Raw genomic sequence first — 21,761 nt, 5'->3', positions numbered from 1 at the left:
TGTTTCTTTTTTTTTATTTTTTTTAAATTTTATTTTATTTTTAAAACTTTACATAATTGTATTAGTTTTGCCAAATATCAAAATGAATCCACCGCAGGTATACATGTGTTTCTTGATGAGTCTGGCTAATGGTTTGTCAATTTTATTTATCCTTTCAAAGAACCAGCTTTTGGCTTTGTTGATTTTTGCTATGGTCTCTTTTGTTTCTTTTGCATTTGTTTCTGCCCTAATTTTTAAGAATTCTTTTCTTCTACTAACCCTGGGGTTCTTTATTTCTTCCTTTTCTAGTTGCTTTACGTGTAAAGTTAGGTTATTTATTTGACTTTTTTCTTGTTTCTTGAGGTATGCCTGTATTGCTATGAACTTTCCCCTTAGGACTGCTTTTACAGCGTCCCACAGGTTTTGGGTTGTTGTGTTTTCATTTTCATTCATTTCTATGCAAATTTTGATTTTTTTTTTATTTCTTCTGTGATTTGTTGGTTATTCAGCAGCATGTTGTTCAGCCTCCATATGTTGGAATTTTTAATAGTTTTTCTCCTGTAATTGAGATCTAATCTTATTGCATTGTGGTCAGAGAAGATGCTTGGAATGATTTCTATTTGTTTGAATTTACCAAGGCTAGATTTATGGCCCAGGATGTGATCTATCCTGGAGAAGGTTCCATGTGCGCTTGAGAAAAAAGGTGAAATTCATTGTTTTGGGATGAAATGTCCTATAGATATCAATTAGGTCTAACTGGTCTATTGTATCGTTTAAAGTTTGTGTTTCCTTGTTAATTTTCTGTTTAGTTGATCTATCCATAGGTGTGAGTAGGGTATTAATGTCTCCCAGTATTATTGTGTTATTGTTAATTTCTCCTTTCATACTTGTTAGCATTTGTCTTACATATTGTGGTGTACTTATTCGCTCAGTTGTGTCTGACTCTTTGCCACGCTGTGGACTGCAGCCTGCTGCCAGGCCCCTCTGTCCTTGGGAATTTTCCAGGCAAGAATACTAGAGCGGGGTTGCCATGTCCTCCCCCAGGGGATCTTCCAAACCCAGAGATCCAACCCAGGTCTCCTGCATCACAAGCTGATTTCTTTACTGTCTGAGTCACCGGGGAAGCCCAAGAATACTGCAGTGGGTAGCCTATCCCTTCTCCAGGGCATCTTCCCGACCCAGGAATTGAACTGGGGTCTCCTGCATTGCAGGCAGATTCTTTATCAGCTAAGCTACCAAGGAATCTAAACTAAAATATTTAAATTCAAATAATGAAAGGATATTGTGAAAAATAAATCAATGAAGCCAGAGAGAAGCTTCAAGAATCTGGGATCCAGACTGTTCTTTCATTCTAACTACTTTGTCATGGCTGGGGTTAGGGAGAGGAGCAGAAGTGAGGTAAGCGATTTGTCTACATCCTGTGTCCCTTTTTTCAACATCATTCTTACCTACTTATACAGTATTCACAGTTTCTGGATACCTCCACTTCCAGTGATTTCTTTCAAACCCTTTTCATCAGGGATAATCTGATTCATACACAGGTTTATATGACTAATAACTTAATAATGTTATACTTCAAGTTATCTGGATACAATTTCTGCATGAAGTTTGAGTATAATGTATGTAATAAACTAAATTCAGAATTAATAAGTGAGGAATATTTAAAAACCCTAGAGGAAGGAATCCCAGGGACAGCAGAGCGTGGTGGGCTGCCATCTCTGGGGTCGCACAGAGTCGGACACGACTGAAGCGACTTAGCAGCAGCAGCAGCAGCAGCAGAGGAAGGAAACAAAAGTAAGATTCTAGTATCAACAAAACAATTAGGTGGAGGGGTAGTTATTTATTTTTTGACAGAGTGACATGATTAGTATATATGACTTGGAATTCAAAGCCCTTATAGTACTACTTGAATCCTCTTGAGTAAGCCAATAATTATTAACAGCCTCAGTTTTCTATCTATAAAATGAAAGTGAGGTATTTGAAACAAGTTTTAATGTACAATTACAAGGATGAATTAAGATATTTTATGTGAAAGCAATCTATAACATTTCAAGTGTGTGACAGATGAGATTCTATAATGGTATTGTTTGCAGTAGCTCCCAAATTCTGCTATATTTCATTATGCATTGCCTTTGTTCAGTCGGTCAAGCTTACTCTAAAAATAACTTGCTTTATATTATAAAATACCACATGAACAATGTAAAATTCCTGAATTTTTATTTTGCTTCTTTTTTTTTTAATTTAAAAAACTTTTTATTTTGTATTGGGGTATAGTTGATTAACAATGTGTGATAGTTTCAGGTGAACATTGAAGGGACTCAGCCGTACATAAAAATGGATACAAGGATATATATTTTACTTCCTTTCTCGTGTTATCTCATAGATTAGATAAGTAATGGCTTACTTTTAGGAGTCTCCCAGTAGAGCTCATGGGGTAAAATATCTCATAAGATAGAATTATTTAAGCAAAGCATTTAGGACTCTCATTATTTAATCAGTATGACTATATTATGCATATATATATATATGTACTAGAATACAAGAGAAACAATAGGCTAGATTCTTAATTATATTACATATGTAGATTTATTGGATACAAGACATATTTCCATCTTGTTATTCTATAGCAAATGGCTATAAAGCCTTTGAATTATTCACAAAAAGACATTGTGAATAAAAATATTTTTGTGATTTTCTAATACTACTTTCAAGAAACACTGTACTATCTGAAGACCTAAGTAGACATTTTTTAAAATATAAATTTATTTAATTGGAGGCTAATTACTTTACAATATTGTAGTGGTTTTGCCATACATTGACATGAATCTGTCATGGGTGTACCTGTGTTCCCCATCCTGAACCCGCTTCCCACCTTCCTCCCCATCCCATCCCTCTGGGTCATCCTAGTGCACCAGCCCCGAGCACCCTTTTATTCAGAGAAGACATACAGAGGCCAATAGGCACATGAAAAGATGCTCATCACAATTAATTATTAGAGACATGCAAATCAGAACTATGAGGAGGTACCAACTTGCACCAGTCAGAATAGCCATTATTAAAATGTCTACAAATAACAAATGCTGGAGAGGATGTGGAGAAAAGGGACCTACAGGTAAATTGGCACAGCCACTGTGGAAAACAGTATGGAAGTTCTTCAAAAAAGACTGAAAATAGAGTTGCCATATGATTCAGCAGTCCCACTCCTGGGCATAAATCCAAACGAAACTATAATTTGTAAAGATACATGCATCCCGATGTTCACTGCCGCACTATTTACAATAACCAAGACATGGAAACAAAATGTCCCTCAACAAATGAGTGAATAAAGAAGATATGGTACATAAACATGATGAAATGGTACTCAGCCATAAAATGAATACAATAATGCCATTTGCAGCAACATGGATGAACCTAGAGATTATCATAATACGTGAAGTAAGCCACAAAGAGAAATACTGTATGATATCACTTATATGTGGAATCTAAAATAAAACACAAATGAACACATTTATGGAACAGAAACAGATTCACAGATATAGAGAACAGATTCGTGGTTGTCAAGGGGGAAGAGAGGAAGGGAAGGATTGGGAGTTTGGGATTAGAAGGTGCAAACTATTCTATATAGGACTGATTTAAACAATAATGTCCTACTGTTCAGCACAGGAGCCTATATATCATATGGCAACTTGTGATAAAACAAGGGAAAAGAATATGAAAAAACCATATGTATAATAATTAATTTGTTATACAGCATAAAGTAATTTAACATTGTTAACCTACTATATTTCAATAAAATTTTAAACAAAAGAGTGCTATCTAATATGTGCCAGATATTGGGCTCTGCCTATCTAAACAAGAGATTCATTTTTCATGTTGTTGTAGTTAAACCACAGTAACTGTCCACTATTTTGCATTCCTATGCAAACACAGAAAAATTATTCCCTATTCCTTTCCCTTACTGCTAAGTCGCTTCAGTCGTGTCCGACTCTGTGTGACCCCATAGATGGCAGCCCACCAGGCTCCCCCGTCCCTGGGATTCTCCAGGCAAGAACACTGGAGTGGGTTGCCATTTCCTTCTCCAATGCATGAAAGTGAAAAGTGAAAGGGAAGTCGGTCAGTCGTGTCCGACCCTCAGCGACCCCATGGACTGCAGCCTTCCAGGCTCCTCCATCCATGGGATTTTCCAGGCAAGAGTACTGGAGTGGGGTGCCATTGCCTTCTCCGTCCTTTCCCTTAGACATATAAAATTAGCTTAAACACTCAGTCTTTTATTTAGAAATCACACTTTTCTGGAATATCAGTTGTGCAGAATTATACTTTTTTAGGTTTCTTCTGAATTGAATCCTTAATCATTCACCCTTATTGCTACTGTAAGCAGCAATTGTATGAAATTCTCATTTAAATAAACATTTTACTAAAAAGAATTATTCACACTGAATGGGTTACAATACACACATATTAGTTCTAAAGACAACTCACTGTTGTTCATCAGAATTTTGTTCTTTGCAGAATTCATTTACTCTAGTTATACACAGAACAGAGAACAGCCCTCCTGGCTTGTGGGAAAACTGTTGCATGCTTTCACTTTTCTCAGAAGTTGATGCCTTGGTCTTCCTCTCTCAGGAACCAGGCCTTTAGCTGACCTTATTAACATTCACTTTGCTTATCTTACACGTGTGCTCTATCCCTGGTTGAATCCTAAATGCCCACCAGGAGGATTCAGTTTCCCCTAAGGAGTTTGGGAGTGAGACTGAGCCAGAAGAAGTAATTTAACTCCAGACAATTTCCTCTTGGTAATTTGTGCTATCTGAAAAAAGTAGGTCTTGTCTGCCGGAACCTTTGAATGTTTCTTTTTGGTTATTACTTCAACTTATGACCAAGCTTCCTGCTTGCAAAGCAGTAACTACTTCTCTATACAATCTCTCTGTGGTAGAGTGTTTCTAGACCTTTAAGAAAAACTCTTCTTTATCACCGAAAACAGATTCCACATCTAAGGGTAAAAACAGATGCAGGAAGCCAACACTTCTGCAGAGAAATGTCCTGTATTTATAACTGCTTTCAAAATCCTATTCCTCAGTGATGACAGGAAAAGGACAGTTGTTTTTAATAAATATGGCTTGAGTTTATACTGACATTTAAGTGGTTGTTATTGACAAAGAGACACATTTCAGGTCTACCGATTTACCCCATGCTAATATATTATGTAGTGAAAAATCAAAATTTGCTTTTTAAGTAGTTCATGACATTCCATTAGCATTCCTCCATGTGGAGAAAGTTATTTTTTAAGACAAAACCTTTGGATTTTATGCATCATGCTGTGTTTTTTATTGTTATTGTTGAGCAAGATTTATATTTATACATGTTTCCAGTGTCTATTAGTACATTGTATTGGGTTAATAAATGAGTTAATATTTTTTTAATTGTGAATTGTAAAGGCCCAGAAGAGTGTCTAGTGTATAATAAGTATTACATGTGTTTGTGAAATAAAAATTACAAAAGCTTAATTTCACTCTCCTAGTGGCTGTAAATGATTTTTTTTAAAGGATAGTAGTATATGCATATGACTTTTATTTTCAGAGATACTGAATTGGTCACTTTTATTTGCCTGATTTAGAGAAGCATTATTGCTCAGGCCAGTAATTCTCAGCTGGGGACAGTTATACCTTTCAGGAGACATTTGGCACTGTCTGGAGCCATTTCTGTTTGCCATAACTGGGTGCAGATGCACCTGGCACCTACAAGCGGAGGCAAAGGATGGTGGCAAGCAACCTGTAATTCACTGGGCAGTCCCCCACAGCAGAAAAATACATAACCCCAGTGTAAATAGTGCTGAGGCTGAGAAACCCATGGCCTAGAGCTTGAGTTCTAATTCACATTATGCTACCCACTAAATCCTGGAATCCTGGTAGGATTGACACGTAAGCGTTTCAGTTTCTTTGTCATTAAATGGGTATAATAAAATAATAGAAAGTTATTAATACATGAAACATAGCACGTAACTTGGCACATTGCAAATGGTCACTCAATCTTAGCTATTATTGTAAATAAGATCTGAGGTAAAGTGATTTATCTGCTGTCTAATCATTTTTCTAAATCTAATTATCTGCTCTCTCAAGTTTAGTATATTTAAGAATTCTTTCCCACCTTAGATCGTTTCACTATCAGGCATCAATAGACAACTAGGTCTTAAAAACATTCATCACTGCCTTACTGCATTTTTGTTGTTGTACATTAATTTTGTTCTGTCTTGTCCAAGATTCAAGGCTTGCTTAGAATTTCATAAAGGCAAATAATGCTTTCTCAAGAATGTGAATCCTACAATTGTCTTTTCCTTGGCTTCATTTTAATTGACTATATACAACTCAGTTCTCTAATAGGCTCAGGGTTAAGTCAACTGTGGACTTCATTAAAACTAAATTAGAAACTAGCATGATGGAGTTCTACCAAGAAAGATTTTTGTCTCCTTAAAGAGTAGAGTTCATAGATAGTGGTACAGCATTTGTTTGGAACACTATAGAACCCATCCTCTGAAAGCCGGACAAGAGAGTTTCCTTTAAGGTGCACACATCAATGGGAAGGGGTCTATGTACAGAATGTGTTAAGTGTTAGTTACTCAGTTGTGCCTGATTCTTTGTGACCCCAAGGACTGCAGCCCAGCAGGCTCCTTTGTCCATGGAATTTTCCAGGCAAGGATACTGGAGTGGTTTGCCATTTTCTTATCCAATGTGCAAAATACTTCCTTTTAATTCTTCTCTAAAATGTCACAATGTTGATTTATCCTTTATTTAAGAGAACTTATAAATATTACCAAAGAAAGGATGTGACAGAGGTCTCTTTGTCTGTCTCCAGGCATTAATAAATAGAAAGAAAATCATAGTGAAGATCAAGTTTAGATTGAAGACACAATGAGGAAACTCAGTATACACCATTAAAGGTGTTGAAGTATTCCAGTTTGTATTTTAGAAGCAAATTTGCTCACACTTTGGGTAAAAAGGGATTTACAGGCAAATTTTTTTTCATTACTGTATATTTACAGTAATGAAAATGGAGATTATTACATTTAACACTTATTTACAGATTTTGATATTTTACTCAATAAGCAATAATATTGTACATGTCTTTATTCAAAGCACTCTTCATATATGTAATCATATTTTACAGTACATAGAGATGGCTTCTTGATATCACTGTATTAAAAGTTGATGTTATTCTGCCTGTAGATTTATGTATTGCTATATTTTAGTAATTAAGAGAATAAATTACTGTAGAGTGTTCTGTCATTTATTCTGCTGCCTCAACTCATGCCTTCGTCATTTATTTTCTGCACTAATGAAGTGACCTGTTCAATTAATCTGCAGGTTACAAGACCTGTGTCAAATGGGGTCTCAGTCATCTGTTGTATCTATATTGCTACCACTACTCAAGCATCAAAGTTTATTCTTTTTATAAATTAAACTAGATTCTGAAAATTCTCTTTTTATTTCTGAATCCAAAATGTTTGCATAAATGGAAGATAAAGACATTGAGTTAAAGAGATTTTATTGGGAGTATTTCCATAACCCAGGTTTTGGCTAAGGAAATGTCTCTATGTGTCATGTTGACACATGGAGAAGAGAGAGATTAAGAAGTGCTGCTGTGCAATAACTCCTTTGTAATTCATTTTCTACAGTATTGAAAAAATGTACTGCAAGAGATTTTTTTCCAGTTGCTTTGATATCTAGTGCTTTAGATATGATGTCATGTTGCTTTTGTGGCTATGAAAGGTTTGTTATTTCCAGGTATATTTTGTAGTAACATATATGCCTTGCTTTTTATTGGGGAAAGTACAACTAAAGGGGAGGTGAAGCTACAAAAACATCCCTGAAAAGTTGACATTTCCCACTACTTTCAAGAAAGGAGGCAAAATATATACTACCAATGCTTGGTAGTTTATGATTCAGGTAATATATCAATTCATAAAGATCAAAGTAATCAGCTCATCTACTAGAGAAAAATTTCAAGAGAAAGAAAATTTCATATTAGATGTGTTTTTCCTTACTGATAAAATTTATGATTGTCAATTATTCTCTGGACTATATAATTATCAGGGAGTTACTGGTAAATGCCAGGGACTATTGGGAGTGGTGGATTCAGCATTAAACAAGGCAAGCAATGTCCCTGACCTTATGAAACTTTTATTTTAGTTGGCTTGGGTGTAGAAGTAAGTAGGCATCAAAGTGTCTATTCTTGAATGTAAAACATACAGTATTCTTCATTGTATGTTTTACTTCCTTGATTGAGAAGCTCATTAGTAGGAAACCATAAACCTTATTCAGGAGGCAAGTTCTCAGTATCAGTTACCCAAGAGTTACTCTTGCTACAAGAACTCTGAGCAGTGATAATTTTGGCTCACTTTAACATACTTTCATATACATATGTTATTTACATTCAAATTATGTTATTTTCAATAACCTTTATGATTTGTTAAAATACTATTTAATATTAGCAATTTTTGTAATTAATAACTTCTTTCTAGCTAGTTATTAGGAATTATTTCAAGTATTTATTTTTGCTCAGGAACAATTCTAGTTGTAAAACAATCTTTTGGGTTAAGTAGAGAACATGTGCAGAAAAATATATCTTAAAATCAAATAAGATAATCAGTCATGTGTTAAGTTTTAATCTATGTGATAAATTAGGAAGTCATTGCCTGATAACATTTTGGCAATTACCGGTATAGGTCACACACATGAAAAAAAATTCAGAAAACAATAAAAAAATTAAGCGCTGATTGAAACATGACTCCCCTCCTTGTTAATTCTATCATCGTGACATCCTGTCTCAGTGAAAATTGGCTATGCACATTGGCATAATTACTGTATGTCGACTTTTTATCAGATATCAGACAATGTTTAAATGTAATAAAACCCCCTAAAATCAGGATAAATCTTACAGTTAATGCTTTCAACAATGTTTCAGTGGAGTACATGTGGGTTTTTATCATACCTTCATATTGTCCTTTCTTCGATGCAGTTATATTCAGTGTTTGTACTACATGTATTAAGTTACCAATAATAATATTTTCAAAAAGTTTTTACTATGATTTGATTTTATAGCAAATATTATTTTGTATGTAACTGTTAGTGAAAAAATGTAATACTGTTGCCTTCAATTCCATATTCTCTCTAAATTAAAAACCAAATGCTTTATCAAAAGAAAGAATATACTCACACATAAATGAAATTGTATCATTGAGACAAATGCAAAAGGACCATCTATCAAACCTAAGAAAAGAAAGTGGAGAAAAGAAATTGGAATGAGAGGCTGGTGTGACTGATGAATGGATCACACCATTAATAAAGAAGGAGAGTGGTTTTTGTTTGTTCTTAATTAGCATCATAAGATTTTTCTTTCTTAGTGGTGTGTAAAATCATGTGTTTTAAAATCAGTCACCATGAATTCAGTGAAATGCAGATTATATGCTCTACTGATGAAATGAGAGGAAAAAAATATAGGGACATAAAGAACAGATTTTAATATAACTTCAATATTGACTTATTAATCACTAAATTTGCCATCCATTCATCTTCTATTATCAACTCTAAGGAAAGGTAATAAAATAACTGTTTGAGAACTAAATTGTCTAAAACTTAACATAATTATATTAGCTTGTAGAAATTTAATTCTGCTTTTGCAAAAGATGTGGCTAGGTATATGCACTGCAAGTTCCCTCTGGGCAGCATGATCCCTCTGAATCACTGCAGCCAAGTGTGTGTGTGTGTGTGTGTGTGTGTGCGCGTGCGCGCACGTGCGCCAAAACACATTTGGAATTAAGGGGATCTTTCCTGTGTTTGTCTATATAGAATAAACTATATATTTAAATGTAGGCTTTTAGAACTGGGATAAAATTGAATAAATTTTAGAGTTTTCTTCAATATCTAATCTTTGTCTTCCATTTTTGTCATCTCTTTCAATAGGCTCAGAAACAGTGCCCAGAAAAATTAATTTGTTCATCAAAGTTCACACAGTTCGATAGCAACATACACAAGATTACAGTCTTTCACTGAAAGTTCAGGGTTCTTTCCATTATGCCAAATTATCCCATGACAAACACACACATACTTTCACAACTAAACCCTTCATTTTCTCAGTTGGTAAAAAAGTTAGCATTGAAGTAAGTTCCTTTCAAAAAAAAAAAAAAATAGCCTATTCATTCGTGGCTACACCCCTTTGCCAGAGATCACCAACGTCCAATAACTTGTTGATACAAGAGTATAAGGTTCACAACCACTTGCTTAAATTGGAGACAACTCTGAGGAGTCATCCTAGCTTCAGATCTTCCTCTGTGATTACCCGAGATAGATTAATTGCATAGAGTTTAACTTCTGCCTCTGCAGACCCTGCTTTCTTCATTACCCAACAAGGACTCTACTTATTTTTGTTGCTCTCATCAAGATAAGTATTCTTCAGATGTGATATTAGGTATTTTATACAAGGTAGTTCATTGAATCTTAACAATAATTCTGTACACAGATACAGGTATGAAGATAAATCTTTCTTTCACAGATGAGGTAACTGGAGATTTGGGAAAGATAAGTGACTTGCCGTGGTCACTTAGCTAGAAACTGATTCTGGTTGACTTTCTCATTAGAAGCTGCCTAAATGGAGGAGCTGATTCTCTTATGAACAGTACCATTTTCCATTATGTAATGTAGAACCTTGCTCTCAGTAGAAGTCAGTAAATATTTATCAGATCAGCAAAGGAACACTTCTATGTCTGACCACAAATTCATGCCATTAGCCCCTGAGCTGTGCAATCTCCTGTGTACATCATGAGCCCTGGACTTAATGATGAACATCTCAAGAACTAAAAAGAAAAAAAAAAAAGTCTAAGGTGTCAAAAGCAAATTATGGTTTAAAAAAAAAAAGGAATGGGTGATTTAAATATGCTTTTTAAGAAATTGGAAGATCATTCATTTTGTTTCTTTTTATGGTAGATTCTCATGTACCTTGTAGGTATCAGAATTTATACCAGAGAAGGAGCACTGAAGCTGCCTGTGGGATTGACTTATTTGATCCCTTTCAGTACATCTTATTAAAACTGCATATTAAATTTAGTGTAATATCCCAGGAGGGTTAAAATGACCACATAAAGAAAATGATGAACATTTCCCCAAATGTAATGTTAAAGTAAGGGAAAAGAAGTTTCCACTCCTCTCCTCAACTTTCATAGGCAGTCAATCAGTCAGTTCAGTTGCTCAGTTGTGTCCAACTCTTTGTGACCCCGTCGACTGCAGCACGCCAGGCCTCCCTGTCCATCACCAACTCCCGGAAGTTAATCAAACTCATGTCCATTGAGTTAGTGATGCCATCCAACCATCTCATCCTCTGTCATCCCCTTCTCCTCCTGCCTTTAATCTTTCCCAGCATCAGGGTCTTTTCCAATGAGTCAGTTCTTCACATCAGCTGAATATATATAAATTGGAATATTCTTATAATGAATTTAACATTGTCTCTTTTTTTCTCAAACAAACTTTTTTTTCTCAGTATTTTACTCCCATGGTTTTTCTAACATTTGGACGTGATAATAAGCACAGTGTTTGAAGAACTGTCAGTAACTGATTCTATGGTTAAGTAAGCATCTTATAGAAGTCAAGTCACAAAGATGAAGAGAAAATAAAATCTCACATTTCTATGTTGGTCCAAATACCTACATTATGGAAAAGAGCCAAGAAAAAGCCAAAAAATTTTCTGAAAAATGAATCAAAATATTTTATATTCTTACTCCCAAGAAAAGTTCCAAAACATCTTCTGTAAGTCATACAATGCTTCCTTCAAACAACCATATAACCAGCCTATGTTTACTGCAAATCAATGGGAGAGTTAAAATGGCAAATTAGAAGTAATGGAGAGGATCTAAGTTAGCACAAATCAAAAACTGCTAACATTAAAAAAAATTTTTAAGATATGATTAGCAAAATGTCTCAATCTGAAATCCCTGAGTATAAGGACATCTGTTAAGATCCCCTAATAGACCTCAGTTTTACAAAAAAATTTGGAGGTTCATCTCAGTAATAATAATGTAGAAGCACCAATTTAAGTTACAGTATGGTTCTGCATGAAATTTATTTTAGAAAAATGTGAGACATTTTAGAAATATTCTCATGGGAATACTGGGAGAGAGGATGAATTGGTGTTTAATCAAGCAGACTGTAATCCTACACTATCTGTAGAATATTAACTCACTGTGCTTCAGTTTTCTAGTCTGTATAATGGAACTAACAGAAACTACCTCAAAAGACTCTTGTGAAGAATATATATGTAAGGGAAGGAGAAAAACGCTTGTCATATAATATATCCTCTATAAACATATCATAGCAAGCAGAGAAAATTTTTCAGTGAATATTTATTAAATGCTTAATATGTACCAGAGAATTGGGTCAGGAGGCTTAGACTGGATATAGGAGAAGCAGATGAGCTGAGGTTGCCTCTTTGTGGTGTATCAGCAAGGACTTGAATTACAGGATATATGAGGAAAAACAGAAAGCAAAGGTGATTTATAGGTATTGGCCTGATAATGGTACCATTATTGAAAAGGAGAATTTTGGGTTAAGAATAAGGTGCAGAGTCAAGATCAAGTGTGTGTGTGTGTGAGAGACTAGGAATGTTAATTAGTCAAAGTGATGATGTCTCAATAAGTAAATTAGGGCTCAAAGTAGAGATCAGGCTTGGAGAAATGGCTTCCTAGGGAACAATGAAAAGTCGGGTACTGAAAAACTATGCCATTTAGAGGTCAAGTACACAGAGATTTTCACGGGCCCTTCAGCATCTTTTGTACTAGCCTATCGCCTTGTGCCCTGTTTTCCTCTCTCAACTCCTTCTCCACTTTGCCCACCTTCTTTTAGCAACAATAAATCTTTCATTTTTGCCACCAGAGCAGTAATCCAGCTAGTGAGTTTCTAGCTCAGTATATTTTTCTAAACCAAGACAGTGCTTTCTTCAAGAGGAATTTTGGTGCCAGCTTGTAATCTTTGCTTCCCCTACCACATGATTTGATAAGCTATGTCTTACTCCTATCATTACAGTAGAAACTTCTTGTGAGAAAGAAGATGGCTATATACTCATGGACCCGATTTTGATTAATAAAATGCATCCTAAAGTCTAAATGAAACACATGCTGAGATTTAAGTGTTCTCTGTAGGTCACTGGAGTGACCTTTCTTTAGTTTCTTAAATTTTTATGTTATCACTCTGCTGATACAAATTATTATATCAATAACTCTAAAACTCTGAGCACACACTCATATAAATATAGCATATTAAATCCAGTGAAAGATGCAAAGCTTCATATATGGATATTCATTACTTATTAAAATAACATGTATTCTCTGAGAAAACTGCATAATTTAAATTTAGGAAATTACGTAAACAAATTTCAAAATGCCTTTTTGTTCAACTCTGAAGAGAAATGAGCTACCAAGCTGTTAAATGACATCAAGAAACCTTAGATGCATATTATTAAGTGAACAAAGTCAATCTGAAAAGACTATGTATTGTATGATTCCAAGTACATAATATTCTGAAAAAGCGAAACTATGAAGACCGTGGTTGCCGGTGGTGTGGGGAGGAGGGGAGAGATGAGTAGGCAGAGCACAGGGGATATTTCAGGTGGGGAAAATACTCTCTATGATAATATAATAATGGTTATATGTCATTATAAATATGTCCAAACTCATAGAATGTAGTACTCCAAGAGTGGACCTTAAGGTAAGCTGTGAACTTTGGGTGATTATGATGTAGGTTCACCCTTGGTAAAAAGTAACACCATTATGTGGCTAATAAGGAAAGTTACAAATGTGTTGAGGGCAAAGGGTATACGAAAAATCTCTATACCTTCCTCTCAGTATTGTTGCCAACTTAAAACGGCTGTTTAAACAAGTATTTTAATAAATGATTCTTAGAATCAAGATAATTAATAGTGGTTAAATCTTTCATTTGACCACTATTTATAGTAGGACTGTGCTGGGAAATTTAATCCAATTGGAAAGAGAAGAGAATTCTATTGGTGTTTTTCAAAGTCTGGTTGAAAACTTAGGGTTTTGGAAGCAAATGTGAAAACACCACTCTGTATTCTGTGTGTATGCTGTGAACATACTTTTTTGAAGGCATCTTTTCTTTTTCCATGTCTTTACCACAGGCTACATATCGAAATCGAATTGTGAGCCAAAATCTCAGCACAAGGGACAGAAAAATAATGCATACTCCCACCGAGGACCATTTTAGATCCCCAGCAGCAGACCAGACAAGCCCCTACAAAAGCAAAGCCTGCCAACTCCCCAGTTTATGTCTAAGCAGTCTTTTGAAGGACAAAGAACTAGTCGAAGTTATCAAACACTCAAGAGGAACTTATGAAACCCTCACGTCAGAAGTCACCCAGAATTTACGGGCCACTGTAGGGCAGAACTCTATGAAGCCAACAGCTAAGACGGAAGGGCTCGCCACGTTCTCAGAGAAACCAAAGGACCAAGCTGCTGCGGCCCGGCAGCATTCAACCTTTACAGGAAGGTTTGGACAGCCGCCAAGAGGGCCAATCTCTTTACACATGTACAGCAGGAAGAATGTTTTCCTCCATCACAATTTACACACAACTGAGCTGCAGACTCTGGGTCAGCAGGACGGGTAATGAAATCACCCTATTCCTGTCTCTGGGTAGGATAAGATGGTTAGTGTTTCTCGTGCATAGCTCATGTTCATATTTTCATGTATTTCTTATTACTTTTTAGTTTTAGTTTTAAACAAAGAATTTTACTTTTTTTTTTAGAATGAGGGTTCAAGCATGTGAATTGAATTAGGTTTAATAGCTTTGGAGACTTTATTATCTATATGTAAAATAAATGAGACCATCTCGCTGTTTTATACAGGCCATAAAATTTATCTTTTATCTTCATCAGTCACTGATATGCATTGAAGTTTCAGAAGGTAATATCAAATAGCACTCTGTTCACTTAATGGTGTTACTGTGAAAATAGATGTGAGGAATAAATAGATAAAGGAATTGTAAGAAATTTTAAATTACATAGTTAATAGAAAGAGAAAAAGAGGGATTTTAAAGTCTTATATTCGGTAGTGTATTTATTTAAGAATGAAGCTTGTTTGCGTGTAACCCAGAGATGCGTTTTTCTCTCTATTACATACAGTCAAGCTTATCTTGCCATACGATTATGGGGGAAAATAGTATTTCTTGTATCCTCTAAATGTTTAGTTCATACTAGTTCACAAAGGATTTCAGACTGAGTAATTGCTAGCCAAATAGAGGATGACAGCTCTGATCTTTGAAAAAATTTGCTCTTAGTTTTTGCTATTGATGTTGAAGTACTATGACATAAGACACTGAGGTGGGAATGTTGGCTAAATTTTGTCAAATGATGCAGAAAGCATGACATGCTACACTTTTTGAGTCATTGTCTTGGTTCTATCACTTTAGTTTTTTTTACAATGTGAAGAAAGGAACACTCTAAGAAAATTACTTTACTTCACCTTCCTTGTATTAGTGTATTTTTCACTTAATTTTTTTTATCTGTGTCCAGTTTTGCTTCATATACATTAACCCATATCAATGACCACATGATGAATTGAGGAATGGAAAGTCAGTTTCTTGGTAGCCCAGTTTACACTGTTTTGTATATTCAGTCATCTAGATTTACAGGAAAAAGTAAAATATGTGGGAACTTTGGTGATTTGATCTTAGAAATAAATCTCTGACAGGAATACTGAACTCACTTGATGGCAAATATGTCTCTTTAACAAACAAGGTGTAATGTTTTATATGCAAATGCACGAGATAAATAATTTCTTTATGTTTAATTAATAGAGCTATATGCAGCTATATAAATAAATTAATAAATAATTTTTAAATGACCAGTAGGAATCAGGGCAGCAGTTTTCTTACGCAAAGATAAAAGCTAATTACTGTGTCCATAGTAGGCACAGTTTATGTAAATTGAAATTGTCATACCTACTGCATGATCTGACTCCCTTGCACTCTGACAGACAGAATTCATGAAATGAATAAAGGGAAACTGGGATAGCCAATTTAGCATGGCATCTGACTAACCTGCTAAAATTAAAGCTATGCTGAAATGCATCTCCTAAAGCAGAAGTGTATTTGAGCTCTGTGCTTTGGGGAGAAGGCATTATATATCCCCTTCCTGGCTTTAACTATTAAACTCTGACCACTTTTCAAACTGATTAGAATTGATAAGAAGAAAGAGTTTAGTGGATACACTGAACTTATAATTTTGGTTTTCCAAAGGAGAACACATGTGCATCTAAGACAAATGTTTGCCAAATGTTTTCTTTCTTTGTGTATTTGTAATTCTGCCAAAAGAGAATAATGCACACTGCAATTTGCTTGGCTTAATGACACTGCAATCTAAAATTCCCACTATACTTTACATGTTATAATATTTCATTCGGATAGGCATTTTGGGCTGAACGGTGTTTATGAAATGATAGAAAAATTATGATTATTAATTGTGGAATTCAGCTTCATTTGTCCTGAAAGTTGGTGTGTGTTACTAGAGTATTTGAAGTCTGTAAATAAATTAGCACGGTAAAATAATCAAGGATTTTTTCCCAGGATATGGAAGAACTATGTATCACAAATAATGTTTTTGATTTGGACTTTTAGAGTTTATAGTTTTACTTTCCTGGAAGATAGACTTTTGACTTATACTTTGTAAAAAAAAAATAATCTATTTAAGAAAATCTGTCATTTAATAGACATTTTAAGAGATGTTTTAAATGCTAGTATTTTCTTGAAAAACCTTTTTTAAAGCTGAAACATTCAAAAAGAAAACTTGGATTAAACAGTTCAATTTTAAAAGGAAGGATATTTTTTGGAAATATCATCTTAAAGCTGTTTTGTATCAGTATTTTCAGCATTGTTATAATATTATTTGTAATACTAAGTGTAACTCAGGCCTGGAGAAGTTGTAAGCCCACTATGCTAATATACATCAGTAACTGTAAAACAGGGGATCTTTGTAAGTTTCTCTTGTGTATATAGAGTACTCACATGGGCATTCTTTCAACAAAGTGATTTCTTTGTACTAAAATCTCTAGTTTTCTAAGACAGTTCCATGTATAAAAATGATTTATACATTTCTCCAAGGCAGTACATATCCAAAGACATGACACCAGGGGGAAAAAGTGCTTGTTTTTCTGACGGAAGCAGTTGTCTTTTCTTTCCCTTCCTGTTTCTTCTGTGCATGTGTATGTGTAGCTAAGTCTAAGTAACTCTGTAAAATTTCTGCTGCAGATTTTCTCCTCTGAATTTAGAATGTGTTTTAAAGGACACTTAAGAAGAGAGATTCCTTGAGAAAAAGCTGTTTCCACCTGAAATAAACGGTCTTCGTTTTTTAAATTATTGGAACATGCAACTATATTTCTATGAACTCAGTGGTTTTGTTCAAATAATTTTATATGCTAACACAGTCACAGCAAAATTATTCTCTCTCAAACTGTATTTTCTTATTTGAAGCACCACAGTCTTTGTGCAGGTGACACCATGAAAGTAGCTGCAGTGCTAAAGGTGGGAATCTATCATATCAATACGCTCAGGGTGAGGACCTAGGGCCACACATCATTTAAGTTGTTCTGTTTTTTTAATTGGTTGAGGATATAAATAAAAGAACCAGCGACTAGTCAGCAATAAACATTTGTAGAAATGCTCATATTTACTTAAAATGTTTACAAAGATTTTCCTAATTAATGTGGGTTGGATGACCTGTGTTTTACACCTTGTATTTTCCAAGATTTCATCCGAGCCTGTTGTCATTAATTTTCTGTTACTGAATTCAAAGTAATTAATTGAATTCAAAGAAAACTTCACATTTTGTTTCACTTATCTCATGTGTGTTTCACAGGGATACTACTTCCCCTAAAAAGAGTTAAGATTTTCTTTTTATTATCATGCATTTAAGGACCACATCCCCAAGATAAGTGATCATAGTCCACTAGTCCTCCCACGACCTGTCTTAGCACCTTAGTTACTAATAGAATAGCAGGAGCAGTCTGGTGAGTACAATTTCTCCACAATTATCCACATCCATTATCACCTTTCTCATTTTTAAGAAGTAATAACCCATTGTTGTGGGTAACCTGGAATACTGGGTGTAGTCTTGTAAACTTTATTTTGTTCCACATTTCTACTTTCAAAACTTTAAAGTCCAAATATCTATAGAAGCAGAAAGTGCTTCAAAACATCACTTACAAGTCCACTCAATCACCATGCAGGTCAATGAGGAAAAAGAAAGGAAGATGACTGTTGAAGTGCAGTGTATGATTGCCCTTCTCATCCCTAAATCACACTCCCCATGACCTGAGACTTTTCTTTGGTGATATATCCATTTAAGTATAGCTTTGATTCATTTATCCTAGTATTTGATTGCATTCTGTGACTTGATTCTATTTAGACCCTATTATCAGGTTTTTATTAATAGTATGTTTTTTTTAATATTAGTTTTTTAACCCCAAGAATTAATTCAATCAGAGATAAATTTTCTTTGATAATTTACTCCTCCTAGAATTGAAAAATTTTTCCCTTGTTCTTTTTCCATGTGCGAATTTTATCATGCCAACACTAGTCTATGTCTACACACATAGCAGGGATTATAGAAAATATGAACAATCTGGGTTCTTATAAAAAGCTGAATTGCACCACAGTATAAAAGAAAACAGCCAGCTACCAATCAATTAAACAAAGAATCCCACTTCTCAAACATTATACATTAGTTAAGCATTAGTCACTCATTTGTACCTGACTTTTTGTGACTGCATGAACTGCAGCCCACCAGGATCCTCTGTCCATGGGATTTCCCAGGCAAGAATAATGGAGTGGGTTGCCATACCCCTCTCCAGGGAATCTTCCAGGCCCAGAGGTTGAACCTGGGTCTCCTGTTTTGAAGGCAAATTCTTTACCATCTAAGTCATCAGGGAAATTTCCTAACATTATACATTAGCAGTGCCAAATTTTTATTTTTTATATCTCAATTTGTGTCAAGTTCTTTTACCAATAGTTAAACCATAAGCATATCTACCAACTATTTTTTTTACAATAAATTTGATCTTGCTCAGAACCCACTTGCTCAGTACCAAGTAGTTTAGCCCAGAAGTATTTGTCAAAGATACCATTTTCCAGGTGTTTGTCCATGAAAAAAGAATGATGCCAGTTCACTTCATTTAAGACCTGACAAATTACCCACAGAAATTAAAACAATGAAAATTAATACAGAGTGGGTTTCTTCCACCTAAGTAAGTAATCTAGAATGTGGGATCTCATGATTCCTTCTAGAGAATGTGCAATATAGCCCCATTGACTTCACTAGTTTAATCTAACAAACATATTTTTTCCTCCTGAAAACAAAATTGAAGACAAAGAGGCTTCCACATCTTATCAGCCTTTACAAAGATTACCTCATTCCTTTGGTAAGCTCAGGTCATTGTTATAAAATGCCATAGACCGGGTGGGCTTAACAATAGACACTTATTTCCCACAGCTTTAGAAGCTAAGACAAAGTTGCCAGCTGGTTCAATTCTTGGTTTACAGAGAGCTATGTTCTTCTCCTGGAGGAGGAAATGGCAATCCACTCCAGTACAAGCCAGGAGAACCCCATGAATAGTATGAAAAGGCAAAAATATATATATATATATTACTTCGGAAGAAGAAGGCCCACACCCCCAGGTCTGAAGGTCTCCAATATGCTTCTGGGGAAGAGCAGAGGACAATTACTATTAATAATAGCTTTAGAAAGAATGAAGCAGCTGGGCCAAAGCAGAAACAATGCTCAGTTGTGAATGTGTCTGGTGGTGAAAGTAAAGTCTGCTGTAAATAACAATATTGCATAGGAACCTAGAATGTTAAGTCCATGAATCCCAGTAAATTGGACCTGGTCAAGCAAGAGATGGCAAGATTGAGAATTGACATCTTAGGAATCAGTGAACTAAAATGGATGGGAATGGGCCACTTTAATTCAGATGACTGTTATTTCTACTACTGTGGGCAAGAATCCCTTAGAAAAATTGGAGTAGCCCTCATAGTTAGAAAAGAGATTGAAGTGCAGTCCTTGGGTGCAACCTTAAAAGCAACAGAATGATCTCAGTTCATTTCCAAGGCAAACCATTCAACATCGCAGTAATCCAACTCTATACTCCATTCATTGATACCAAAGAGACTGAAGTTGACCAGGTCTATGAAGATCTATAACACATTCTAGAATTGACACCAAAAAACAGATGTCCTTTTTCATCGTAAGGAATCGAAATGAAGCAAGGCAAAGGCTAAGTTTTGTCAAAAGAACACACTGATCATAGCAAACACCCTTGTCCAAAAAACCAAGAGATTACTTTACACATGAACAATCAAGATGCTCAATACTGAAATCAGTTAATTATATTCTTTGCAGCTGAAGATGGAGAATTTCTATACAGTCAGCAAAAACAAGACCTGGAGCTGACTGTGACTCAGATCATGAGCTCCTTGTTGCAAAATGCAGGCTTAAATTGAAGAAATACAGGGAAAACAAGGCCATTCAGGTATGACCTAATTCAAATCCCTTATTATATACTAGAAAAGTGAAAGTCACTCAGTCGTGTTCAACTCTTTGTGACCCCATGGACTACACAGTCCATGTAATTCTCCAGGCCAGAATACTGGAGTGGTTAGCCTTTCCCTTCTCCAGGGGATCTTCCAAACCCAGGGATCAAACTCAGGTCTTCTGCATTGCAGGCAGCTTCTTTACCATCTGAACCACCAGGGAAGTCCAAGAATATTGGAGTGGGTAACCTATCCCTTCTCCAGTGGCTCTTCCTGACCCAAGAATCGAACCAGGCTTTCTTGCATTGCAGGCGGATTCTTTACCAGCTGAGCTAACAAGGAAGCCCTTATACACTAGAGATAATGGATATATTCAAGGAATTAGACCTGATAGAGTGCCTGAAGAAAACTGGATGAAGATTCATAACACTGTACAGGAGGCAGTGACCAAAACCATTCCCAAGCAAAAGAAATGAAAGAAGGCAAAGTGGTTATCAGAGGAAGCTTTACAAATAGCTAAGGAAAGAAGTGAAAGGCAAGGGAGAAAAGGAACAATATACCCGAATACAGAGTTCTAGAGAATAGCAAGGAAACACATGGAGTTCTTAAATGAACAATGCAAAAAATAGAGGAAAATGATAGAATGAGAGAGACTAGACCTCTCCAAGAAAAATGGAGACATCAAGGAAACATTTCATGCAAGGATGAGCATGATAAAGGACAGAAATGGTAAGGACCTAACAGAGGCAGAAGAGATTAAGAAGAGGTGGCAAGAATACACAGAAGAACTACACAAGAAAGGTCTTTATGACCCAGATAACCACGATGGTGTGGTCACTCACCTAGAGCCAGACATCCTGGAGGATGAAGTCAAGTGGGTCTTAAGAAGCATTACTACAAGCAAAGCTAGTGGAAGTAATGGAATTCCAGCTGAGCTATTTCAAATCCTAAAGGATGACACTGTTTAACCACTACACTCAATGTGTCATCAAATTTTGACTGTGTGGATCACAACAAACTGAGGAAAATTCTTAAAAAGATGGGAATACAGACCACCTTACCTGTCTCCTGAGAAACCTGTTAAGATGCAACAGTTTGAACTGCTCATGTAACAATGGACTGGTTCAAAGTTGAGAAAGGACTCCTAAAAGGCTGTATATTGTTACCCTACTTATTGAGCCTCTAAGCAGAATACATCATGCAAAATG

The 21,761-nt window shown here is 35.4% G+C and overlaps 1 protein-coding gene across 2 annotated transcripts in view; it reads left to right on the top strand.

The window, feature by feature from the left end:
- CCSER1 (coiled-coil serine-rich protein 1) overlaps positions 1 to 16,640 on the top strand; it is a 1,491,930-nt gene extending 1,475,290 nt beyond the window's left edge. For both annotated transcript variants that reach the window (XM_010860144.1, XM_010860145.1), the window contains exon 11: positions 14,155 to 16,640. In XM_010860144.1, coding sequence (XP_010858446.1) covers positions 14,155 to 14,640 — 486 coding nt within the window. In that variant the 3' untranslated portion in view covers positions 14,641 to 16,640. The remainder of the gene's footprint in view (positions 1 to 14,154) is intronic.
- Positions 16,641 to 21,761: the final 5,121 nt, after the last annotated feature.

The sequence above is a fragment of the Bison bison genome, unplaced genomic scaffold, assembly GCF_000754665.1.
Source record: "Bison bison bison isolate TAMUID 2011002044 unplaced genomic scaffold, Bison_UMD1.0 scf7180017864464, whole genome shotgun sequence".
In the NCBI taxonomy this organism is placed as follows: domain Eukaryota; kingdom Metazoa; phylum Chordata; class Mammalia; order Artiodactyla; family Bovidae; genus Bison; species Bison bison.
This window is presented reverse-complemented; position numbering and strand designations above follow the sequence as displayed.